Consider the following 27965-nt stretch of genomic DNA (forward strand, 5'->3'; position numbering starts at 1 on the left):
CAACCTGAGGTTGATTTGTTTTTTTACACAGAAACACATACATGATTGTTAGTGTCAGTAAACATGTTATGTCTGATGTCTAGACTAAACACAACTAAAATGTGTCTCAGTGTAATACACAAAATGTATATTACACTGAGACACATTGTTGTATTCAGCACGCAAAATACAACATAAAGTTAAAAATCAACTGTATTTTTTAGGAGCTGGCGATTTTGGATTGAACAAAAGTATTTCAACCAATGCGAAAGCAGTTCTCAGATAAAGGCATTCCATTAGAGCAGGAAATGGGACTGGCCTTTACTGTAATGTCCAACTGTGTTAACAAATAGCTCCACATTCATCATTAGAAAGCCCGTCTGCTGCTGACCTTATTGAGAAGCTACACTTGCTTTGCCATTCAGTCAAGAGATTACCTCATCAATGAGTGTGAGAGGAAGAGTGTGTAATACTGTGGAGAATGACTCATAGTCTGTCCATGATAAAACACAGCCACACCAAGTCTTGTTTAATGTAGTTCTGGATACAGTGAACACACCTTTTTTTTCTGAAGCTTCAAAGCCACCTAGTTTGATTACACCTGGTCACATGTTAAGCAGGATTTAAGTTTTTACTTTCTAACTTTACAATGGTAGTCAATTTAAACACTAAGTACGGTTACTGTGTTTCGCTCTAATGTTACAGTGCTGTATGTGCACATCCTAGTTGTTTCAGGGGTCCTTAAAAAGCCTAAGCAGAAGTGTCCGAAATGCGAAGCACTACTGAGTGCAGGAAGCTGATAAATTATTGACTGTGCCACAGGTCTTGAATGAATAAAGATGGCCCTTTGGACCAAATATAGCCACTTGTGCCAGGTGAGATAAAATCATTTCAAGAAGCTGGATTGTCCAGACAATTACTTGTTCCTTTCACACCACAGGACGTCTAGAAAATAAATATACCGGTACCATTACAAGTGGAGTCGACTTAAAAATTACCTAGTTTCTGTCAACAAAACAACACTATGAGCTTTAGTACAGCACTCACTTTCTGACCTATAGGGAAGCATTTTATAGTAGACCAATATGATTGTACATGTGGGTTCAGATAAACGTGAATCATAGCTTTCTTCGTGCCTCTGGACACACATCACTGTCACATACCCGGGATAAGAGAGAGCCGTTACCTCATCTAACGTTAATCCAAAAGACCACCGGGGAGATAAATTAAATACCCAATGAGCTCAATTTAAAGCACACTGAGCCGCTGAGCTTCTTTATCGTTTTAATTAACGATCTGTGGCAGTGGATTACGACTTACAACAGTCTCTAATAAAAACTTATTTGGAAATATAAGATCACTCACCCACACAACCCACTAGCCACGGTTAGCTAATAAACGGGCTGGTTAGCCAAACTAAGCCCGCCCCGGGATGTCCCTAACGGGCTGGTGACGGCTCCGCTACCGTTAGCCTTTGCTGCTAGCCAGTCCAGGGCTTGCCGCGGCGTGCTATCACACAGGGTATTTAACGTTGAGTAATGCTACCCGGAGGCGCTGTATAGTTGATATCAGCGGGGCAACAAAGAGATGGCTTTTCACTCTAAAAACAGGCAGCCAACATTGCTGCTCCTCGCCTTGCTCAAACAGCTTGTATCAGGGTTTCATCCTCTTTCTTCATCTACGTTAGCTAGCTAGTTAACCTACCACACCATTAGCTTACGTTAGCTCGCTGTTGCTAGCGTAGCAAACAGCAGCTGGCTGTCAGAACCATAACGCTCAACCGGGAAAAAGGTGACAAAGACCTTACTGTTAGTGGTGGACTCGGAGAAATCCTTATTTTCTGTTCATTCATGAACGGCGGACGAGATGGACACGGGTGTAGTGCCTGGGAGACACACAACGAACACTGTGAAGAAAAGATTTGTAGTACACGCCCTTGACGACGAGGATTGGAGTCCACGTTTTCTCCGTAACCGATTTCTCTAAACGATTGGACAGAGCCGGACCTCAAACTAATCGAACACGAAGGTGATTGGTTTATGTCTGGGTATTACGTTGTTTATGAATGTGTTCACGGTAGGTGCGCTTCAGTTTGTCTGCGGCGCCGCGGGAACGGACTTAAGTCTAGACATAAAAAAATAAGCACATATCCAGCATGTGGTGATCTATTGTTACCCCAACAAAGGAGTGAACTGAGCTATTTCCTCCTATGTCCCCCCTACTTTATATATATATTATAATTATTATTATATAGCCTTATTCTCCTATTACAATCACGCTATAATGCTGTGATTTTAATTAAAAAAAAACCCTGCAAGAAACCAGAAAAATTAGTCTTTGAGGCAAGAGTACAATATAAATATAGGGTTTTCATATATAAGATTTTAATAGAATTAGGTACATGAAGCAATGAGACATGTGAATTGCAGTATATCAAATAGATACCCTAGACAGAAAACATTTCTAAATTGCTGGGTGGCACGTAGAGCTCAACCAACATTATCAGCTTATATTCATCTTTCACAGATATATATTGTATCGCTACACAGGTAAAAGTATTTGAAAAGTATTTCCCGAGTTCTTATTTTTTGTATGATTGTCACAATTTTATGTTTCAGATCGTCCGACAAACCAATATTAGACATAGATAACACAAGTAATCATAAAATACAGTTTTTAAATTTATTAAGGGAAAAGAGTTATCCAAACCTACCTGACCTTTCATGAAAAAAGGGCCCCAATAAACTGTAAAACTGGTTGTGCCACCTTTGGAAGCAGTCAGGCGTTCGCAGTGACTAACAATGAGTCTTTCACATTGCTGTGGAAGAATTTTGGCCCACTTTTCTTTTTAGACTTGTTTTCTTCTTTTTTGTGCCATTGATGGTTGAACTTGTTGGTGTTGGTTCTCTTTCAGCATTTTCTGGTAGAGATCAGAATGAATGATTCCATCCTAAAGCAGCAAAGCAGCCCCAGACCATTACACTACCACTGCCATGTTTGACTGTTGGTATGATGTTCTTTTTATGTACTGATACTGTGTTACTTTTACCCTAAACAAACCTTCCAACAAATTCAACTTTTGTCTCAAAACTCCACGGAATATTTTCCCAAAAAATCTTGGGGATGATCAAGATGTTTTTTTCTTGGCAAATGAGAGAAAGAGCCTTTGTGTTCTTTTGGGTTAGCTGTGGGTTTTTTGTATCTCTCTGATGGATACCATTTTTGCCCAGTCTCTTTCTTATTGTTGAATCATGAACTCTGAACGTAAGTGGGACAAGTGAGGCCTGCAGTTCCTTAATTGACGTTCTGGGTTCTTTTGTGGCCTGGATGAGTTGCCGATGTGCTCTTGGAGTAATTTTGGTAGGCTGGCCACTCCTGGGAAGGTTCACCATTATTCCAAGCTTGCTCCGATTGTGGATGATGGCTCTCACTGTGTTTGACTGGAGTCCCAAACCCTTAGAAATGGCAATACCATTGTAACCCTTTCTAGTCTGAGGGATGTCAATGACTTTGTTTCTCGTCTGTTCCTGAGTTTCTTTATACTGTAATAATAATAACTGTGGAATGGTGTGTAGTTTTTAAGGTCTTATAAGATACTTCACTTTGTCATACAGGTTTTATATAAGTGGTGTCTTGGTTCAACAGGTCTGCCAGTAATCAGGCCTTGGTATAGGTAATGAAATTGATGTTAGCTCAAAAAATGTGGTTAATCACAGTTAATTAATGACTTAACAAGACGGGCAATAACTTTTTCACATAGGACCAGGTAGGTTTGGATAGCTCTTTTGCCTTAACAAATGAAATCATAATTTAAATATTGCATTTTATATTTTCTCAGGTTATCGTTGTCTAATATTACATTTTGCTTGATGATTGGAAACTTCCAGTGGAACAAGTATATAAAAAAATAAGAAATAAGAAATGGGGCAAATACCTTGTCCTGACACTGCTGAGATGAAAACCTTTTCTTTACAGAACATAAAGAAGAAGAAAAAAAGATGTTTGTGGTCATTTAGAAAAAAAAAAGTCACATAGTTTGTTCAGCAGAATAGCTCCAGCGTCATTATTCAAGATCTTCATTATTTAAGATTAGATCTCTCTGCAGTACATGTAGCAGAGTAGACAGCTGAGCAGTGGTGATACAGAGTCAAGTTCTGTTCTTACATTAGCTTGTTAACTATTTTTTAAAATACATTGAGTCCATATAGAGTCCAGCTTTTTCCCATTCGCATATGTACAGAAGCAAAAGTCAAATCAGATAAAAATTTAAAACATTAATAATCAGAAATTTTAGTCCCTAAAACTTTGATTCACTATTGACCTAAGAAAAATCCACCTGCCTCTATGTTGTAGTAGTTAACAAATTTGCCTTACATGTGAAAGATCCCTGTCTTGAGATCGCAAAGGGAAATAAAACCAGCCTCAGGAGATCAGAGGCTTGTGTGTCCCTCATGCTGGCCCAGATAAATCGGAGGGTGGCATCAGGGAGGGTGTAAAACTGCCAAATCAAACATGCAGATCTTTGTGGTGAATAGCTAAAAGTACCTCTAAAAGTATCTCGGACTATAATTAAAAAATTTTAAAAAAATACTCATAAGTATGAATTTATGATTTAACATCAAAGTCATATAGAACTCTTTAGAAGAAAAATACTAACCACACATCACAAGTCTGACACTTTTAAGCTACAGGGCAATTTGTTCAATAATAATAATAATACACAAATATATACACACATGCACCATAAAAACAGAAGTGAAGCTTGATTTACCGCATGAATTTACTATAGACACAGTAGATGTTTTTATGAAATGTTCAGATTTTTTCTTCTTTACTGCAACAATGCTTGAACTGAATTGTAGGCGAAAAAATAGATAGTTTTCTTTGCTTAGCTGCAAATCTCTCTATCTCTCTAAAACAGCATCTCTACCCTTCACCCTGTCAGCCTGGAGGAGTCATTATTGCGCACTTTTCCCTGAAAACATAACAATAATGTTACACATAAATGTAAAAAGATACAGAAAAAATGTGCCAAGCAAAATGTTCTTGAGTTTAGTTTTCCATCTAATAATGACTATGTGAAAGGTGCTGTACATCTTCCATCCATTTTCTCAGCGATAAAGAAGAGAGCAGCTTGCAATATCCAGCTGCAGACTGAATATGCTGCAAACTCTTATTGTTAAAGCATAAGTACCTTAATAACAAAAGCCCGTACTCTGGTAGATATGTGTTTATCTATTGCAATAAAACAAGAGGAATACTCTACATAGATCTTTAAAAGGATCTGCCTTCCGTATTTCTAAACCACAGTCATTTAAGTTTAACCCTTGTGTGGTGTTCGTATTTTTGTTACTCAGCCAGTGTTCATGGGTCTGGTGGACCCGCTAGAGTTTTGGCTTTCCAAATTAACACTATCAAACAATTTTATGTTAAATTACTCAACAGATGTTTACTTCATCCCAATTACAAGACATATGAACAGCAAACATGGTTAATTTTTTCCCTTTACCTTTGTTAGATCACATTTATGAATTAATGTGCTTCTCGTTTTTCTTTTATATAAAATGTTATAAATAAATCAGTTATAATCAAGTGGAGTGAGTGGAAAGACACAACACATTTACACGTGAAAAAAGAATTAATTGTTTAATTTTTCTTTTGAAAAAAACTGAACACGGGTCTCACAGACCCGAACACCATACAAGGGTTAACACTTAAACCCCATAGGTAAAAAGGTAACACATACACACAAAAAATTATTATAAATTTTACAAAATGGCTGGGATTTTTTTGCATGTGCTACCTTTTTACTTTACGTTTTTAACAATGGAAAGTAACCTACTATTTATTTGAATTATACCTATAATAGTTAAGGTGTACAGTATTGTCAAGACTATTATAATAGCAGCGCATGTGGTGTCTTTTGCATACACTAAATATACACAGTGAAATTGTTACTCGGTGTACTTTTCAAAAACAGTAAAACAAGTTGGATTTCAGGAAAGTGGCCTCTTCCTTTAAGGGGCAATTTTCCAGACAATACTTATTTTTGCTATTATGAAGCGGAGTAAATACAGCAGAAATCATCTGACCCTGAACCATGCTTGCTTTAGGCTCATACTTGCCATGATGCACTTTCTTCTACGCTCCTCTTTTATACTCCTGATACATTTACCTTTGTCCTCTCTCCCATAGTTTGTCTTTCTTCTTCTCTATGCTCTTTCTCTCTTCTCATCTCCCAAGCCAGTGACCCTAGATGACTGCCCCTCCTTTAGGCTGGTTTGCTTGCTCACAGGGGATCGTCTGATTGTTGAGGTTTTTTCTCTAATATTGTAGGGTCTTTTCCTTATAGTGTAAAGCACCTTTAGGCCACTGTTTTTGTGAATTGGTGCTATATAAATGAATTCAAAAGGAATTGAATGACTCGAAGGTAATTTCAAATCTTTGTAATCTTATTGCAATCATATAAGACCACCTTCTTCTCTCAGGTACTCACTGGTGTTGGAGCTGTAGCTATAGCCTGGAGTAGTGGGTGGTGGTGACTCTGAATCCACAGAAGCTGTATCTTCATCCTGGGAGCAGCCTGCTTGGATGGCCCGCAGGTAGCTATGGCTGCGCGACCGGAAGCATGTAGGCGCAGGCAGATCCAGAGCCTCCACAGCCTGCGATTCCCCCTCACAGTATGGTACAGAGTGCCCACAGCCCTGCCCGCATACCTGAAAGAACGTGTGCAGACTCACACGCTAAGGGCAGAGGGCAGACTGATAAACATGCATTAAACAGACCTATGCTTATGATGGAAAAACTGCTCAGATATAAAAATCTTACTAAAGTAAAACCAAAGCATCAACAGCAAATGAAGCCAAAAGAGATGTGGTAAAAATGTCCCTGTGGTCGTGTGAGGAGTTTCCTAAAACTGCTTTATACATTCAAGTATTTTATGCAGTGGTTTTAAAACTGGGTCTTGGGTGTCATCCAAAGACTAACAAAACAAATCTGTGGGGTTGTGAGATGAGTGATGGGGTTGGAAATAAAAATGTGGAAATTTGAAGTGTGTGGGCAGTCTAAAAGTCTATACTAAGTAATAAAGCTGTAGGATACTTTAAAGAGATATGGCATTTTTAACATCTGTGTTCAGTGGTATAAAAATTGAACACACCTAAAACCTAGAACCAGGTTAATCGTTTTGTGCTTGCCTCAGGGTCAGTATGAAAGTAAATCACAATGCATTGTCTGAGTTGCCTAAAATAGCTTTCATTGTTGCATGGATTTGTGTTGTCACTGCACGATGGGAAAAAGCATTGACATCCGGCAGCAACTGAAATGTTTGATCAAGCGACATAAAAAGAAGCAGAAACAAGCATCAGCAGTTATTTTTATATTTGGCATTTCAGGACCAAATACGAAAGTGTTGTGGGTGGCATATAAACAAGAAAAATTAGGCCTGCTCATTCCAAAAGCTGTGCATGAGTACCAAGAAATCCTTTAGGTCCGACTGACTTTACCTCTGGCCTAAATCGAGTCTCTCTATCATTAATATTAAACATTTCATTTCCAAAGATAGTGATGCCATTCCTTCTCTATGAAAGGTATTTTTACCTCCAATCCTGCTGATGAAGATGTACAACAAGCTCCCTCAGGTTTTTACTGAGTCATATCTTCCACTCTGAAATTCTGCAAACACTCTGAGGCATCATTTTGATTCGTCAAGTTTATTCCCAACTGGTTTATTCATAAACCATCTCTGCAGTCTTATAGACATTCATTTAAATATTCTCTCACAGTAGCTTCAAAATGTAAAGGTTGTGGCAGTCTATTTTATATACACGGGTTCTTGAAGTCAATCAAATTTATGCAATTTTAGAAATTTTAGAAGGTATGTATGCTTTAAATATTGTTGCATTAAATCCAGCTTTAAATCTTTCCTTCATTAAATTAATATTTTAACTGTTTTCAAAAGACGATTGTTGGGTTTTTTCGATTATTTTGTACACTGCTCACTTAAATAAAACTACTTCTCTGTGGGAACTTATTAATAAAAGACCCAATTCAAACAGACTGATTAAAATTATCTTTGTCAATTATAACAACAATAAATAATAAAGAGATCATAGACATACCTGAGTGCCCGAGCCTCTGCCCAGTGTGCCAGAGCATTGGCTGAAATCATTGTTCCTGTGGCGTGGAGGGGCCTCTAAAGGACTCACCAGGCAGTCTAAGTTATCAAGGCTCCGATTAGTGGACAGCTCTTTCAGGGACGGCAGGGTGCTGTGGAAGTGAACGTAATAATCAGCCTCTCAGAAGTCAGAGCCTGGAATAAGTAAGGGGCTGTGTTTAATTGATGATATCCAGGAGTAACCTAAACCAGGGAAATGTTCCCCTGGGTTTTTTCAAATTAAACACGACTGAGATGTGTGGATAGTGATGTGTACTAGTGCTTAAATAGCAGTACAGAGGAAATAACAATACAAGAGCAAAACTGCTAAATAGAATTTGAGAGATTTGAATTTCAGTTTATTTTTAAAAAATTTTTCCTCTGTTCTGCCTTGCCGAGTTGGCGCCTGGTGTTAGTGAAAATGTGTGTGCAATAAGCAACAGGGTGTGCTGGAGTGATTTTCATGGAAAGTTTACATATTATGAAATCAGGACTTGAGAAAGTGGGTAAAAGTACTAACACGCCACTCAGGGTACCTGCAAGGTGAAAGATGGAACTGTGGGTGGAGAGGAAAATTACTGGCAGGGTTAGGCAAAAAAAGTGATGGAAAACGGTGGAAGGATCACTTAGGGTGGTTAGGGCCACACTGCCTGCCTCTAGGTTACACTGACCTCAGATGCTGCATAGAGCACGCACTTTGTAGAGGAGACCACAGATAATCCTCCCGCATGAGAGCGTAGCAACGAGGCCTGTCCGTTTGGATGTAGAGGTAAAACACATGGCAACAAGTTCACCGACTGCTTTTGCAGCACATAAAAATGGAATGTATGTAGTTTCTTGTCCCCTTTCCTTAGACTGCATCTTTATCTCCAATGTATATCTTCTATGATCTTGTTTTGACCAAGTACTTTTGCACACACTGACATTTATTCATGACAGGATGCTGCCACCTGCTGACTACCTTTGGAGGCATGAGAAAAATACCCCTATAGCAAATACCCCTTCAATGCCTGTTTATATTTTAATGGATGTAATGTAAAAGGGCACAAAATCAACAGTGGCAAAACAATGAGCATGATAAACAAGGTCATATTTTGACTCACTACACTGTGGGACTCACTTGCGTGGCGTCGGTGGCGGCTGCTGCTCACTCAGTGACTGCTGGGTGGCTTTCATGTAGCTCAGGCGACGAGCTGCAGATTTGGGCGAAGGTTTGGGGCTTCCTTCTGAGTCATCACTGTCCTCTACGTCTCCCATAGCTTTGACATAACTGCCACTGCGCATCCTTCGACAAGGGATCTCAGTTCCTTTGGTCTTTCCATGACCCAAAGTTCCTGCCCAGTCGCCCAGGGGGACCTGGATTATGCAAACAAATGCTTTGTGAAAAACTTTAAAATACAGGATAATACAGTATCCCTGCTGGCATTTCCTAGTATTTCGCAATATGATTGTGAGGATGTGCAGCAATGGCTTAAAAAAGGTGATATGATTGTCACGACTTGTGAGAAACTCTGCAAATGTGACAATAAAGATTCCCGGTGCGCAAACATTAAAAAAAACAAGACATACACAGAGAAATTATAAACAGATCCATGCAAACTTCCAAAAAATGATGATGGAGATGAATACTCACAAGCCCTCCTACCTGAAGGAACTGTTGTGCCAAGTCTTGGTGGCATGACTTTGATTTAAGCATGGTCCTGTTGACTGTAGCAGAGCCCTTCTGCAACACCTGCCTAGCCTGGGTAAGTGTGAGAGTGGACCAAGAGCCCCTCTTCACCAGTGTATCGTCCTTGCTTCCCCTAGTTCTTTCTTCCTCTTCCTTGGATCCTACTTGTGTTGCTGGGCATGCCAGGAACTTGAGGTCACTGCTGCTTTTGGAGGTCTTGAGAGTATGTGCAGAAATTGTATTATAGCCCTGTGGAATATGTCTTGGAGGGGCCTGGCTGTCTGACACCGCTCTGCCAAGAGTCATCATGCTCAGTGGGTTGCGGTAACCTACAGCTATAGTGCCAGCTTTGGTAGTGTCAGTGTCCAGGGCATCATCTGAGCCCCAGAGGCCTAGTGTACTAGGTCTAGGTCTCTGCTTTTGCCCTTCAGTCTTAGCCCTGTCTTTACTTTTGCTCCTGCGGGTTGGTCTACCACTATCTTCACCACTTCCTGTAGTCCCAGTCATTCCTCCTGCAGAGCGCCCATTTAAGCTACCCTTGATTGCAGAGTTTTCCAAGGACTGAGACTTGGCAAACAGCTTTTGCACAGAATGCATCAGGTGGCGTATGCGTCCTGGGCTCTCACTGCGTTGCTTTGACATACGGCCTCTGTGGAACTGCAGTGTACTGAAGCCATCACGCTGTAGGGGCAGGTGCCTCTCTAGCTGATCCAGTAGGCTGGAAGGTAACCGGTTCATCTTTGCTGCTGCTGCAGACGAGATAGTGGCCGATCCACTGGTGATCATAGGGGCACCAGTCAGGCCCAGACCCAAGCCCATACCCATAGACAAGGATGTGGATAGTGCCCCTGCCCTGCTCCCCTGCCCAACTCCACCACCAGTAGCCATACAGGCCTGGGAGCAGTCAACCTGGTCAGTCTGAGAGGTAAAATGCAGACGAGGGAAAGTGCTGCTGTTGGACATCTGGCTGAAAGGCAGCAAGCAGTCAGGAGTCAAGGTGGTGGGGCTGGTGGGAGGGCACTGGTGGAGATGGGGGTCCAGAGTGCCATAGTGGTTTATAGTAGGGCTCAACAGAAAGGAGCTGTGAGGGTCAGAGGTCAAAGGACACAGAGGCTTCTGGGAACAGCCCGCTGGTTCACACGAGTCAGACAGGTGACGACTGCGGTTGGCTCCTAACCCTTTCATGGTGGCTGAGGTATTGTCCTTAAAACATGTCTCCAATTAGCGCGGGTCTACTGACCTGCTGGGCCCATTCTGCAATGCAGAAAAATGAAACACAGAGAAAACATCCGATTAAACAATAGAAATTCAAGTCTCTATGCTGATACTCAGTACATGCAGTCTGTTAATGAAAAGAGCAAATACAAACATGTCAAGACTTCAGGGCACATTTGTGCCATATTTTTGTTACTTCCATTGACTGACTAGCTTTTCTTTCTTCTTTTCTTTTCTTTTTTAAACTTTTTTTAGCTGCCCTTTCTAAAAGTAATGTTTCATTTTCTTTTTAAAATGTACATTCCCATTCTAGGGATTGCTGACAGTCCACCAAGCCATTTGTGAACAATTTTAAGCTTCATAAAAGCATAGAAGTAACTCTACATTCCCATATTTAAAGCTAATGACCAAATTAGAGTTGGAGCACAATTAGAAGTGTTAATCCCTCTGTGTCCTTGGATTATCAGAGGAGTAACTGAAAAAAAAAATGTGTGGTGCATTTCACAGAAGAAACACAACAATGAAAATAATGTGGAAAGGAGATCTACTGTCCTCTACAGCACTGTAAGTTCCTGCATACTGTAAGTTGATTAAAACAACACACCACTAGGTGGAGCACCAGTAGCAAGTGCCTACATAACAGTGTGTTGCTTGAGGGGAAATTTACACACACATTTTGTATTTGGCTCTTAAAGTACACTTCAAATTGAATATATCAAACTTTAACGAAGTATATGTGTATGAAATATTAAAACAATCCTACTACGCGATAGAAAATTTATTGCCATTTAAACGCTCTGAACACTTTAGAAGCAGTTTTCCTTCAATCACTGTCTCTATTATTCTGCCGCTGAATACATAAGTGCAATAGAGCCTCAAGATTGAAAAAACAAAAGACAGTAAATCACATATTATTCACAGGGAATAGAAGAAGCTATTCAGCTTACTGTATGAATTGTTTCAGCAAAGCAGGAAACTAGACAGCCAAGGGCCCAATATAAGACATCATTATGATGTACAGCCAGGAAATACTACACTGACAGTGCATAGGAGAACGATTTTGTGACTCATACATGTAAATGAGCTTTATATTTAAGAAGCACCATTTGTCTCCTAAGCAGGAAATAAACCCTCATTTCCACAAATCATTTTTGGTCCTTTGCCATCCTCTCAAATCTACTTACTGTACTAGGAATTGTGATTCTTTCTTTTTTAACTAAAGGGAACAATAAATCTTCCCTAAAGCTCACTAAAAGAAGAATTTTGAGACAAAGCAAATATTTTGCGGTTGCACTTCAGAGGAAACTATATTGGGTACAAGCGGAAATAAAAACAGAGAGCAATCTAAAATAAAACTTCACTCTAATGCCCATGTCACAGCTATAACCAGCAAACTGACAGGGGATGACAGCTCTGATGTGTAGCTAATGGCTGCTTTTTTACTGCCTTTTTGGGGTAACACTAAATCTAATGTAGCCTCCTCGTCAACAATAGACACCACAGTTTCCAGTGCAACAACGATAATTTTAACACAGCACTTCATCATCTATTGCATAAGATGTATCTCTGTCATAAAGTGCCTCAGCAACACATCAGCAGGATGACCATAAGCAGAAAAACAGACACACAATAGAGAGCAAATCAAGGAAAGAGAGATATTTGAGTGTGACTGTCACGTGTGTCTTCAAGCTCACTATGAAAAGACAGTAATATTGCATCAAGGTTATGAAAACTCATAATTCACAAAGCAGAAATCCATGTTGCATTAAATTCGCTCCAACAGATGCTGTCTGTATTAGAGTGGAGTGACTCACCGATCAGTCAATGGTAAGAGCCCTCTCCCACAGCAAGCATGAAATCTTGCCTGGGAGCTGAATGCAGAATGTTAACTGCACACATTTTCATTTTGCTGTGTTGGTTTGTCACTTCTTACATCTCTCCGACCTCCCATACACAATTTACAGTGAGGGAGCAGCCACTTATCTGAGTCAGTGTTCCTGGACGGGCGCAGCAGTGTGCTGACAAATACACCAGCGTTTTACAACGGCGCAGCCTGCTGTAATTCATTCGCCTGAGCTGACTGTAGCCCCACGTGTTCGCGTCCTGTAGGTGCCACTGCTGACAAACTGACACACACCTACACACGCTGGCACACCGACACACACAGAAACGTGCTAATTCGCCCACCTACCCATCCACCGCACCAACGAAACCCTGTCAAGTGTTGAGCATCACAGGGGAAGATGAGAAAGAAATACTGTTCACAGTTCATGTAACTCTGTCGCAGGTTCAGTGCATCTGTCTGTCTGTCTGTGAGATGGTGGCCAGAAGGCTACTGCATAATTACAAGGTGAATGAATCCTTAGACTGCAATGAAGATAGCACATTTGACCTGTTTCACATGCTCACACACTACACGGATGTAGCAGTGACTTGCTGAACAGAGAACTGGGTGTCACAGGGTGACGGAAATGTCTTTAACTAGCATTTCCAGGTACTGTGTTGTCATTCAGTATCTAAAGTGTGACCTGTCAGTGTTATACTAGCTACAGCTGTAGTCTGCTTAGGTAGTGTGGTAAGTGATCTTACTGTTCTTTGAGTATCCTGGTCCCATAAGGGTTTTGGAAGTGAACTATGGAAGGCCACAACCGTCATTATATATAATACGAAAAGAGATGTGACACACAGAATGTGTTGTTTGTGATAATTGGCTTTAATTGTCAGAATGTATGAGAGTTAGAGTCAGGTGTATAGTACGGTATTTCTGTATTTGAAAAAACACCTGTAAGTCTTGCATGTTATCGTCCTGAAACCCCAGGCCTCATATTACATTACATTTTGGCATACTTTGTTAAACTTTATTGTATTACACTGTGAAATAAACTTGTTGTATCCATATGAGGACATGCTTTTGTTTAAAAAACAATTACTTCCCTTTCAAAGATGACATTCAGTTTTTATACTTATCAGGTCCAACTAACCCCAAATAGCTGGGAGAAATTAAAAATAAATCCCAAAGGAGAAAAGAAAAAGTGTTTTGAATGAAAACACAGAATATTATTAAAGAATCTTGCTCAAAAGCAAATGAAGTTACTTGATAAATGTATGGATTTAATGTAAAACTAAAACGAACAATATGCTTAATAAAACAAAAGCTGTCCCTAGTGATTTATACACTGGATATATGTTGGCTCATTATAAAATGAACATTTATAATTATCTTATGTGTAAATAGCTTGCGAGGAAAATCACATTAGAGCTGTTGAGCAGATATATTGTGATTTCTTTACTAGAATATAACAAGAAAGTAAATTTGGTTTTAAATTCAGATTCTCAGACTTAATTTGCTCCTTTTATGTAAAAAGCATGTTTTAAACCAGCTCAGGCAGTACCCAGCTTCTTGTGCTATTACAGCTGGGATACACTCGAGCCCACCCTCAACACTGAACCAGATAAGCATTTAAGAAAAAGAATGGGCAAGTGTACAGTAATATTATTTACCTTAGGCTACTTCTCAAAACAAAGAAAAAAATCAAGATAAAACAAATCACTACACTGAAAGTGAAATAAAATTGCTAATTTCCTTACATTGTGTGGACAGAATAAATACCCTCAAACACAATAATAACATGGACTGAACCACCACTCACAACCACTAGCACTTTATATAGCCTCTGTAGAAACTATCTACACCCTCACTTATCTTAACTGCACTACTGTATAGCTCTGTGTAAATAATCATTCTGTACATTCGATAATCTTTAATCCTACAACTGTTTACAACTTGCATAGTTCCCATTTCTGTATAGCTGTATATCCCAGATTCTGTAAAGTTATTTATTTCATATTCTGTATAGTTTTTCATATTTATATCCTGTTCATATCCTGTACATAGCTTGTACTCACTACAGCCTGTACATACTTATAGTTATAGAATATTCACAACATACTTCATACCGTGTACATTATAACATACCATAATAGACCCATTTCTGTAATATACTCACATATCTATATTATTGCTAATATATATTGTAATATATCTATATCACTAAAGCACTTCTGGATGGATGCAAACTGCATTTCGTTGCCCTGTACCTGTGCATGTGCAATGACAATAAAGTTGAATTCTATTCTATTCTATTCTATTCTACTCAGTTATGTAAGGAAAATGGTTAAAAATGTCAATTGCTTATGTTAGCATACCAAAATGTAAAGACCGAACTATTATATGTATTATCACACAAACAGAACAAAAAGGCCAGCAAATGATCACAACATCTGGAGCTTGAAAGTTTACAATTAATAATGTTGTCCCTGCTAGAGACACAATAAATGGAATATTATTTTATTAGAGTTGATAAATATATGTATATGATTTATTTATGTATTTTCCTAAAACAAAGATAATTTGGGGAGTCTTCAATGACTAGTCAGTCATTGGTAAGTTCAACACAATACTCTGGCAAAGACAAAAATGCATAATAATTAATTCAGTTAACAATTAACCGACTGCTCATTATGAAATATAATATGTCCACTCCTCCAATTTTCTTCCATCCAGATCGGGGTTGTAACGTAGCTGAAGCCCATCCCAGCTGTCCCACATGCAGTGTTGGGGAGTAACGGAATACATGTACCACCGTTACGTATTTAAAATACAAAATATTAGTAACTGTATTCCGTTACAGTTACCGTTTTAAAAGTTGGTATTCAGAATACAGTTACTTTGTTGAAATTAATGGATTACACGGTGGTATTTTCCTGTTTCATGAACTCCATATTTTTGGAGACAAAACACGCATTAAGAAGCTCTAATGTCTGTGTCTCAACCTTGCGGCCCATGTCACCTCTACTGGCGGCCCGCATAATGATGTGAAGAAATATTTTAAAAGATTATTCACAAAATGATTTAATATGAAGGCAATAAGCAGAGTGTTACAGTCATAGCCCTAAAGAATGTAGCCTCATGGGTAGTGTAGTCTGTGCTGCAGGGAGAATGGACTGCCATACCCGTTATGTGTCTGTGAGCGCGAGGAGGGAGAAAAAGGTGAGTGGAAAAGTACGAGTTATCACCGAGCAGAAACGGGAGATGGAAGCATGTAAATATATAATATATATATGTATATACAAAGTTGACCCAGACAACCAAGTAAAGCTAGTTTTCAGCTACGAGCCCGACACGGAACCCGACGTATTAGCCAGAGGTCCCTTTACTACGGTTCGGAGCCGCGGACCTTTTTTATATACACGCGGAATAGTTTTCTATACGAGATCGCTGCAAAAAGTGCAGCCTTACCTAATGTCAACCTACTGTTACTCATTTATATTAAGAGAAAAAAAAAGATTTAAAAATCTAGTTGGTGTTGGTATGGCGAGTAACCTTCAGTAATAGTAATAAATCACACAGCAATAGTACATTCATGTGGTTGTAAAAGCATGATAATATATTAAGTAATCCAAACTATTCAGAATACGTTACTCTCATTGAGTAACGTAACGGAATACGTTACAAAATACATTTTGGGGCATGTAATCTGTAATCTGTAGTGGAATACATTTTAAAAGTAACCTTCCCAACACTGCCCACATGTAGTGGGGCAAATGCGTCACACCTAAAGTCAACGCAGAATCCCTAATAAGGCTAACACAATGTCTTTGGATTATGTGAGAAAACCGTAGCACCAAGACAGAAACCACCCAGGTACAGAGGCCACATGCAAACTCTACACATGAAGACACTAACTGACCAGGAAGTTCCACCCAGAGGCTTCTTGTTGTGAAACAACAATGCTAAGCAGTGCGCCACTGTGCTGAACTCAGGTAAAGAGAATACACTTTGCTCATATTTTTCTTCTGCTGTCTGAAACCCCATTCTCCCTGTGACAAATCACACAGCCAAAAACCTATCGTCTTTTTTATCAGCTAAAGCAGACTGAAGAATCACCACCTATTCTCCCCAGACTGCAATATACTGCTGAAAAGGTTAAAAGAGCTAAACCGGAGAGACTTTAAAAAGCACTGGGATGTTTCAAGCTCTACAACGTGTAACATTGAGAGTTCATAATGAGTGCTAAAGCTGGCTTCATACTGGGAAAATAAAATGAGTTTAGTATTCATGCACAAGTAGTGAAAACACACTTAAACTCCTATTGTCAGGGTCTTGGGTCTGAGCGACCCAGGATCCCTGGGCAGTCATGGACTGGTGATATTATATGTATTTTTGGTGTTGCGGCTGCTCTTCTCCATGCTTGTAGATGTGAGTGTGTGTGTGCGCACTGTTTATACACAGAGCACCACGCCTGGGTCCTCATTCACCATATCCCCACGGTCTGCCATGCCAAACCGTGATACCCATTATGATAAACTAGATTTCCCTGCTTAACGAATTTGCAGACAACAATTCCGTTTTATTTTTGGCCACTTGGGTGCTGCAAGAACAATCTGTAAACACGACATTGACATATTATCACCTTTTAAGCTGATATGTTGAACTTGTTAGCAAACAGTTTCCTGTTTACACAGCCTGCAGACACAGTACAGAGCAACATTATCCTTCATTTGGCGCTGTGCCGCTGGCCACCTGACAAATTTAAGAGTAATATTCGCTCTTCTTAAACAACAATTTTATCTCAACTAACTCTTGAGGTAAATAGCTGCTAAATGCACAGTTATGATAGCAGCTGGTTGGAAACTGCTTCTGTTTTGTGCTCAGCAGGTATAGTCAGTTTTTTATGAGCAGTGGGAGTGATCTGGGGGGAGCTGCAGACTCAGGTTATAGCTCTGTGTGGCTTAAGCTGCTCCATTCACAGTATACATAATCATTAGACTCAGCACATACTGATTACAGCTGCTTTAAATTCACTAAAGGAGTTTCATTTCAAGTTAGCTCTCTGTTCGAGTTAAAAAACAAAGCTACAGACTCAAGAAGCCACTTGAGTCATCGAGTAAGTTCAGTTTGAATGCAGTAACACTGACAGTGGCTCCATTCTGTCACCATGGTAAATATTATAAATAGTGTTGATCGTCTGAACTGTTGTACTTGGAGATATATTGAAAAGTGGTTCAAAAGATTTAGAAACATTAATATAACCCATTATATTTTAAATTGTACTAAAATAAACAGTGACAAACAGTTAACTCTGCACTGTTGCAAGATACGATCCAGGGTTCAGATGTCCTATATAGAGACAGATTCCCATCCTTAAGTAAAATTTTAATCAGTCAAGGCTCCTCTCTGGCTGATTTATTAAAGTATTCCTATTATACTGGCTGTTACTGTATGCTGTGTGCACACGCGTATATGCGATTATTTGAGTTGGCCCCGATACAACATTACTTTCTCATGGTATTGTGTTGGAAAATCAAAGCCAGATGACAAACAATAAACAAGCTCAAATATTATCAAGGCTGCAGCTTTGCAAACAGAATAAACGCTCATTGTTGGAAGACGTCAGTGACTTCCCAAATACCTTGTATTAATGTTATTTTCAGAGTAGCTTATCAAGAGAAAAATAAATCACAGTGGAGAAAAAATCTTTTTAGGATCCTTTAGATTATGCATCAGACTTTTCTACCACTAAATTAGAGATGTTTTTGATATTCAGGGAACTCCTGCTCAAACAAAATGAAACAACTTCAGTTATTTAATATACATATATATATATACATATATATATATATATATATATATATATATATATATATATATATATATAATGTATGTGCAAAAGTTTTTTTCCTTCTTCAGCAATATTTTGCAGATGCTATATTTAGTAGAAATAAAATAAAAACCTTAAAATACTCAATAATTTCATGTCTATATCAGTAAAACAGGATTGATACTTATATGGTGTGAAAACAATTACGCACACACATAGAATAATCAGTAAATCACTGGGATATGATGCTAAGCAGTCAGGTGCTGACAATCCCGCATCTACATAAGACCTGTGTGTTCTGTGCATGTATACTATAGTCCACCTAAATCACTGACAATAGAACATGATGAATAATAATAATGCATGAACAAAAAGTATCATCTCTTTATTTTCTTTCTTTTTTTTTACACTTCCTGCTTCTATATTTTGTAAACCCGACTTCACAAAAGCATGGAAATTCAATAAAATCTTGACAACCAGTGAAAATGTGCCTGTCTCCCTCCACATTTCCACAAGTACAAAGTCCATGTTAACAGTAATAACACTTAAGATGGGCCAACACCATCCGCTATCCCCACTGTCTAGTGAGAATCTACTAATAGCTTGTTGCAGTCGCTAAGTTATGTCATTTGGTGCTTCCTGTGGATAAAGCAACTGTTATTCTCTACTGCCCTGGGAAAGCAAGACCTGAGGATAACAGGACTAATGAGAACAAAAACCTTAAACATTTATCACAATACTTTTCCACATGATGTACATTATACATGCATCTGAGAGGAATTTTTTGAACATTTAAATTTTTCCCTCTCATTAACACATTTCCCCAAACCTATTTGTCAAACTGCCAACACCGTCAATCACTGTCGTCGGTACAGTGTGATATTTCGACTCTCTACATTGCTTCACCAATGCACCAGAACAATATCTCACAGGTTTAAATTTGTACAAAACAACTCAACTTTAAAAGTGACAGTTGATCTTTTTATGAGGTTTTCAACTATTTCATGGTTAGAGTCATTTAATTTCTGGAATCTCTACTGTATGTTCGGCAAATGCACCCATTTATATGTCAACGTGTTAATGGTAACTACACTCACAGCAAAAAAAGCATTGAAATCTTTTGCTTCTTGCATGACACAAACAGCTTTTATTTATGTTTAAAAAATAATATTACTCATATTGTCAAACATAGTAACACAGCTAGAACACTTCCTGTTCCGTTATACCTTTTTGTTTTTTTCTGAGATTATCAGTATAATGTTCTGTAACATAATGCAGATATAAGAGAGCCATTCTGACAGTGTAGCTGTATATAGCCAAAAACACATTAATGTCAAACATCATTTATAACCTGAGGGGCTGCAACACAGAGGCATTTTTGTCTGGAAGGGATTTAACTGCCAAGTGTTGGCCAATCACATTACAGGAGAAGGCAGGGTTTGCTGAAAGAATCAGCTACACTCAGGAAAATTGTACTTAATGTGATGATAAAATGCAATCATAATACAACTTTATCGTTGACACTGGGTATTTCCCCCAACAGAGCTGTCAATGTTTACAGTTTATTTTGAGCTTTTTTAAATTTTAAATTTTATTTGTTTTTAATAACGACTGCCGAAAATGAAGTCATAACAGGTGCAACCTGAAGATCGGATTATTACTTTAGGACTTGCCATGCACTGAGTATGTCATTTACAGTGTGGAAAGACTCTGAGAGAGACAGCTGACAGCTTTGGTACTGCACCCCCTGCGTATTTACAGAAGGTAGAGGTTTTCCAAGGCACCTGCTTATCTCATTCAGTGACTGACAATGTGGATGGCATGCGTGCACACCTTCCAAAATCAGAAAGAATCTTCCTTTCACATTGCTGAACACCGAGGCCGCTGCACTCAAAACATGAAGCCTACTGAAAAATTCAGAGCTTGAAGCATTTGCTGTTCATGGGATTCTCATCAGTGCTTTGCCCATTAAAATGATCCCAAAACGCTGCTCTCCCTCATTCACCACTGCACACACTGAAGTGTAATTAGAGTGAGACGTTGCCATTTCCCTTGAGCCATTTCCCATCCTCATTGTACTGCTTCTGGTTCCCTTCTGCATGTTTTCATTTGGTAACGTCTTGTGCCAGCGCCACAAAGATTCACTTCAGTGATTCTGCAAGACTGAACGTCATAGTGCCGGACAGAATAACACTTATGGTGCTCATTTTAAAAAAAAAGAGGCGAGCTGCACAATGATGTGCAAATCTCTCACAGCACTTGCTGGTAAGGCTGAACTGTGCTTGTGATGATACGAATAAGAGCAAAAGTCAAATTCTGGGTTTGAAAAAATTTTTTTTTTTGTTCTTTTCATGAAAAAGAGCAAGCCTAAGCTGTAGGAGAGCTGTGAACTTTCCTCCCTGTCAAACCGACTTAGACATTACAATGGACTCAGGCGAAACAAGACATAAAGGACCCAATGCTGCACGCATTAACCTCTGCAGTCATGTGCTGTTGTGTCATGCATGCTAAGCATGCACAGCCCAATGTCTACATTGTTAAAACACTCTATCCATAAATTCAGAATAGAACTTGGGCACTGGGGAATTATTACATGCTATTGGTTAGTAGCCAGCATGGCAAATCCTCTGCCAGCGCTTGTTTAAAATGCTGTCAAAGCTTTAATAGTCCTGGGGGGCAGGGCTTAGAGAGGAAATTCTTCACTTTGAAAACTGAAAAGGCAGAACACACAGCACTATGTCACAGGAAACACAATGGGTCCGTTTGAGCATTGTTTGAGTATTAAACTCAAATGTTTAAATCTTCTCTCTGGTCTCACTCTCGGTATAAGTCTATCTCACTAGCTGGTTGGATTTCTAACCCATTTTCTAACTATTGGGTTTAATTCTGGCTGGATTAAATCTATCCATTTGATTGTGAACTCTGAGTGATTATCTTTTCAATACTAGCTGACCTCTAGAGCAGGACTGGATTTTCTTCAATTTAAAGAAGGACGGTGACCTTAAATCATCGGATTTCATGTCCAGTAAAATAAAGATCCTCTTTGTGCCTACTCAGTTCTTCATGGAGTACTGTCGGATTATTTAAAATAGGTTAACCTGGTACCAGTGTGAGCATTTGAGCCTAAATAATAATAATAGTAATGAAACCCAGTGTGTAATTATTCAACTGCAAAAGGCAAAACATTGCATTGGGGGTTTGCAGTTGCATTCCCATAACTTCAGCTATATCTTATTGCAGCCTGGGGTGTCATATTAAAAAGATTTCCAACAATAGTCCAATGTAAATCATGGGAGGCAAGCTTAGGCCTGCTGAACATTTCCTAACTGCTCAAATTGGTAATGTGCTAAAAACAAGATGAAATTAATATTCTGTTTCGGCTTCCGTACTGTGGAGGGATTAGAGCATCCAAGAGTATCAGGATTTAGGTTTCAGTGTGTACGGCACATGACCAGAGAGAGCAGTACAGCTGCAGCAGTCAGGCCTGAGGAGCAGCATATCTGTTCATTAAGAGACACACTTAAACAAGAGCAGAAGCTGTTGTGAGGATTACGCCAAGGTCATATTAATATGCAAAGATTTTTTTTTTAAATAAAGTGCTGAAAAGTGGTATAATTACAGCAAACATCCAAGCTGTACAGCCAGCAACAAGAGCAATCGGATCAGAAGAATCTCATTTAAAACTATTGGCACAACAGTTTGTTTATGGCAATAGATTTTACTGAAACCTAGATGAACATTGAAACACGGCATATCCTAATTCGTCTAATTGTCAGGAGCCAGTATTAGACTACCACAGCAAAAGAACCACCCTCCTACAAAATAAATTATTGCATAGAAAAATGATAAGCTAAGATATCACTATCACCAAATTTATTGGTAATCCATCTAAGTTCCAATGAACCTTTTCATTGATTTAAAAAGAAAGCAAAAGATTCCTTAAATGCTGATCTGTCATAGATGGATTTATTTTCCGTGGTTAAAAAAAATGTTCATTTAACTGTTTTTCTTTCAGGTCCATTTCAAGGGGGCAGCACTCTAAGGGGAAATACGTAGACCTCCTCTAGCTCTTGTGGAGGTATATAGAAACATCCCAGAGCAGTAATCTGTAATTCAGCAAAACCTCACTTAGGAGGAGGCGTCCCAGTCAGGTGCTAGAACCACCTCAGGTATTTACTTTTGTACCTCGGGGGTGGTGCTGAAGGACAGACCTCTAGTTTGCCACTTCATCGTAATAGAGAGGGTTTGAATGCCATTGTGATTCCCAAGGTTAGCTGACCCTGCATGAGGGGCCAGACTAAGTTGGGATAAAAAAAACAAACCCAAAACAACCTCTATGAAGACCACACCAAGGTCTCACCTTGGGGAGCAGCTCATTGCTGAGCTTCAGGTGGGCACAGGGCAAGACAAAAGCTTTCAGAGCCTCTGGTGCTAGCATGGCTAAAATACTACAAATCTCATTAGAAGATTTCCTGAGCACCATACAAACTCAGCCCCTGCCAATAGTGGGTGGATGAAAAAGGCTGTCTTTTTATCAGCTGTGAGAGAAAACAGAAGACCCTTAGGACTACAGCAATTCAGACAGAGAATCATTGGTTACAGGGCCAGCTTAGCAGAGGCTGAGAGGTAGCATCAATGACCAAGGTCACTTGCCTGTACTTGTAGGGATACACACTTTTGTCTTGTGTACCAGATTGATATTTGATGAACGTGGATGAAAAATATTACTTGTTAAATTGTTGGGTGGTCAGGGTAAAAGTGGGCTAAGGCCAGGGCCAAGGCTGTAATGCAGCTGTTTTATGTATGTCTTTCAATGTACTAGACTAAATTCAAAGTCATAGCTGACAATGAGACAAGTATACCAGACAGCTTCTGTTTGCTGGCCACCTTAACATAGTATGTAATCCCTGGCTGACCTCCAGGCCCTAGTCTTTTGTTTAGAGTTGAAAGGGACTCCTGAATAAAGTTGCCAGACTGAGTGATTTTCATTCAAACTGTTTGACTTACACATATCTGTATGTAAATATGTATATATATCTATATAAAAAGTGCAATGATTTCTAAATAGTGCAAAATTTTGTTAAGTGTTTTAAAATAAAGCTGAAAGTCATATCTTGACTAATTCAAACCCACTGTAGTGGTGTACACAGGCAAAATTGGCTCTAACTTTATATATTTTAGGACTTCTATTATTCATCACATTCATTAGTTTGCATAAATTTTACCAGTAAAACTGTCATGAGGATGGGAGAGTATGGCAGTGTAAGACCTGTGAGGGAAACTTGGCAGAATAAAGGCTGATAAAATCCAAGACCAGAAGCAAAGTCCAAAATCCAATGAATACTCAGAATTCCAGAAATAAACTAAGGAAACTAACTGGGACTAATAAAAGAAGAACACAGTATGACACAACAAGACAACACAGGAAAACTGAGAATACATATTTGTAACTAAACTAAATGGGAAAACGCAGACAGATGAATGAACTTAACAGTTGACACAAAAGGATGGGACAAGAAATAAATAAAATTAATAAAAATTAATAAATAAAAATTAATACCTTGGCTGTTTTTAAGGTACCTGGGTGGGGGATACTTTTTATCAGTCAAATCTGGTAACACTGCTTCTAGCCCTTCTAGCATATCACACACTCTGAAGCTACCAGTACATGTAGCTGGAGGAATATTGTGGCACAAAGCGTGACCTGGAATTTGTCTGATCACATCAGAACAGATTCTCAGATATCATAAAGCCTGCCCTGTGGACACCCATCAGCAGGCAGTTGGAGCACTGATGATGAACTGGAGGTAGACTGAATACTCTGCCCTGCCAGTGTGGGTATGTCTCACAGATGACGCACTGAAGTTCCATCTTGGGAGAGTGCTGGTTGTACTCCCATATCCTCTGCTGCCATCTCACAGTTGACAAAAGCTCATCACTCAGTGCTCTCCAGCTGGTCTGTGATCCCATGCGTGCTTGACACCAAGGGACATGAAGCTGAGTAAATGTGGATCAACGAAGATGGGAAATGATGGGCAGCATTTAGCCAATGCAGTGTCAGACTAATTTACCCTTGACTACGCTGTCATCTTGGACGGGAGATGAGAGGCTAAGCTTACCGAGCGGGCGAAGTGAAAATAGAACATCATTCTGTGGATTTAGATGCTATACTATACAGCAAGAACTTACATTTATGTTACACAGCCATTTATTTATTTATTTAGTTTTACATATAAATGTATTCAGAGCTGTGTTTTTCCTGAAGAATTGTAGATTCAAGTTGATAGACACAGCACAGCCGAAAAACAAGCCTGAAAATGTAAATGAAACCATGTCACTCACCAGCTTGGCTCACTTTCATTCCCAGACATGTATACTGTACACACACAGCTCATGATGTGCTGGCAACCCAGTGAGATTCTAGTACAGTACATCTACATATTTAACGTCCGCGGTGATGAAAGGAAGAGCTGTTTCATTATGAAAGAAAACACCGTCCATAATTAAAGCATTAAGAACAGAATAGAAGTGAATAAATCCATAAAAGAATAAAAGCCTTTCACTTATCTTTTACAAATGGTCAGACAAATTAAATCTGACTGACAGTGAAAATGCTTTCTTCTATTGTAACATCTGAAGGTAGCAATGATACATATTTTTAAATGGATGACAAAAACAGCACCTAATAATAAATTCTGAATTTCTAACTTCAACAAACTTGAACTAAAACCAACCAAAACAATTTGATAAGTAAACAACTGTTTTGTTTTTTGTTAAAATAGGACATTTATTGTCACATTTATACAATCAAACACGCATTTAAGGTAATATAAAGGTTCAAATAAATGATGAGTATCAGTTTGAAATTTAGAACTAACGGCAGTCTCCACTGTTAAATGTCAACCATTAATCTGCCCGACCTCCCTATGCATAATTTGTGGCTCTATAGGTCCTGTGTGTGTCACTCCTGCTAAACATTTTCTGTATGACTTTTTCAGTCTTTTGTCCCACTCTACTCTACAATGTTGGTTCAGTTCATTTCAGGCATTTGTTTATGCACAGGACTTTTAAGGTCCTGCCCAATGACTGTAGATCAACGACCTGCCACAATGTCAGGTTGAGGTCTGAAGTTTGTAACACCTTCATTCTTTTCTTTTTCAGTCATTTTGATGTAGATTTGCTGCTGTGTTTATAATCATTGTTCTGTTTAATGATTCGATTTTGGCTAAACTTTAGCTGTCAGACAGATAGCCTTATATTTGACTCAAGAATAATTTGGTATACAAAGGAGGATCAGCTCAACAGCTGCAATGTGCCCAGGTCCTGCAAAAAAGCCAAAAACATTACCGCTCCACCACCGTGCTTGATACAGTCCCGATCAAAAGTTTAAAACCACTTGAAAAATGGCTTTAAAACAGCCTGTTTCAGTTTAAGTGTTGTTTTATATAAATTGTATCTTTAAAAAAACGTTTTTTCTCTCTCCCATTGTTGCCATTTTTCAAGTGGTATTCAACTTTTGACCGTACGGCAGTTGGGATGAAATTTTCATGCTAAAATGCTAAAACCTGCTGTGCTGCCATCTTTTTAGAGAGCATAGGCAATGTTAACACATATCTGAATGCTCCAGAACAGCAAACTGCCTTTTAGAGGTTATCACACCTCTAAAAGGCTGATGATCATTTAATAAAGTTCATTTGGTTAGCAGCACCTAGCTACTACTTACCTTCTTAATAGTTTTTCACACACTGCTTCTGCATTTTGGCTTAATTTGTCTTAAATAAGTAGTGACATGGCATAATATTCTTTGAAGTTCTTCTGAGGTTGTATTTTAATTTTAAGACCTGCTAAAGACCAGGTGATTTGACTTTTTTATGTAGAAATTTTGCTTCAGTTATTCTCCAGTCAAGCAAAAACAAGAGACCAGGAAGTTTAGACTGGCTGTTTCATTGGTGTAGTTTAAAGATGCTAAATGGGACAAAATCACCTGAGATCAGAGCATGTGGAAGACTGCAGTTTAACTCAGTATCAGTTAACTGGAGCTGTCAGGACAGCATGAAGAATAAGGGTAAGAGGGTTATGACAAGCCAGGTAAAATTAGATTAGTCTTTAGTGCAGATGCCGAGAAATCTGTGGTTCCACATTTTTTAAGGTGTTTATCCAATAAAAGCTTAAATCAAACTGAAATTACATTTAGCCTTCCTCTTTTGTCAAAAATAACATCAAGTGAATATGCAAACAGACAAAAGTGGCGTGACATATGTTTACAGGCTTTTTGGTGTTCTGTAAGTGAGGAGCTAATATGCTGTCTAGCTTAAAAAGTGACTCGTGCAGAGACTTTTCCAAGAATGTGAATATGAATGTTTATTTAATCAGGAAAAAAATCTGTTTATGTTTGCAACTTACACTGCAGCTGTAAAAATGCAGGAAATTCTCTACAGTGATGTTATTTATGAATATGATTTTATTACCATAAATAAATAAATATTGCTTTCGATGTTGAGAAGAACACTGCCCTAGCTAGCAATGGGGTCGTTTTCAGGACTCATTGTAGTGACTGATCACATCTGGCTAATGTTAGTTTTCAGCATTAAAATGCACAAAAAACAAACCAACAAGCAAACAAAAAATTCCAGAATTTTTGAATTGTTCCAATTTGGGGCGGTATTTTTATTAGTTAAGTCTTAAGTTGCATACTGGAGTGGTAGGTGTTGCTGTTTTGACTGACAGATGTCCTGACACAGGCCGCTGAAGCCTATTGGCATCTGCTAGGCTTCACCTCAGCAAATTGGAATCACTGAACTGGACCTTTCCACTGTGTGTCTGTGAGCTGTTGGTGCCTATCAGGGCATTTTCATGGATTATCTGACAAATAGTATGACCTGCTTTGTAGTGCAGATCATCTCACAAGTCTGTGCTCCAGTCGTTGTGAATGAAATTCTGGTATTTTATGTGCGCTGTGTGCTCTAATGCATCCTTACAGTTTAGGGATGCAGCTTTCTAAACAAATTTGTGAAGGTTAGCTGTTAACTTCAATCCACACTTTCATCCAAATATGTTAAGTTCAGGCTCCAAGAAAAAACAGTATGACAAAATGTTAATGCTTAAAAAGCTTAAAAATATGTACTGCAAAACTAGTGGGTGACTTTACATTGTCTATGTCCATTATCTGTACGGTGCATAGCAAGAACAGCAATGAACTGTTTCAGAGGAACACTAAAAGAGCAGCATTCTAGCAGATGACAGTGTTACACTATAAAATATATAATCAATACAGTAAGTGTTGCAG

At 38.9% G+C, this 27965-nt stretch overlaps 1 protein-coding gene and 1 long non-coding RNA gene across 3 annotated transcripts in view; one reads left to right on the forward strand and one right to left on the reverse strand.

The window, feature by feature from the left end:
• The window catches only part of dlgap4a (discs, large (Drosophila) homolog-associated protein 4a), a 100698-nt gene that overhangs the window by 15405 nt on the left and 57328 nt on the right, over positions 1-27965 (reverse strand). For both annotated transcript variants that reach the window (XM_085445039.1, XM_085445038.1), the window contains exons 2-5: positions 9780-11057; positions 9255-9490; positions 8100-8247; positions 6476-6722 (exon numbers count right to left, since the gene is read on the reverse strand). In XM_085445039.1, the coding sequence (XP_085301165.1) occupies positions 6476-6722; positions 8100-8247; positions 9255-9490; positions 9780-10988 (1840 nt within the window). In that variant the 5' untranslated portion in view covers positions 10989-11057. The remainder of the gene's footprint in view (positions 1-6475; positions 6723-8099; positions 8248-9254; positions 9491-9779; positions 11058-27965) is intronic.
• On the forward strand, positions 1360-7128 carry LOC146684666 (uncharacterized). Its single transcript, XR_014917333.1, has 2 exons — positions 1360-2007; positions 6468-7128. It is a non-coding gene; the product is annotated as an uncharacterized LOC146684666 (long non-coding RNA).

The sequence above is a fragment of the Copadichromis virginalis genome, linkage group LG20 (assembly GCF_057382275.1).
Source record: "Copadichromis virginalis isolate Kocher_CV1m ecotype Utaka linkage group LG20, C_Virginalis_male_GT1.1, whole genome shotgun sequence".
Lineage (NCBI taxonomy): Eukaryota > Metazoa > Chordata > Actinopteri > Cichliformes > Cichlidae > Copadichromis > Copadichromis virginalis.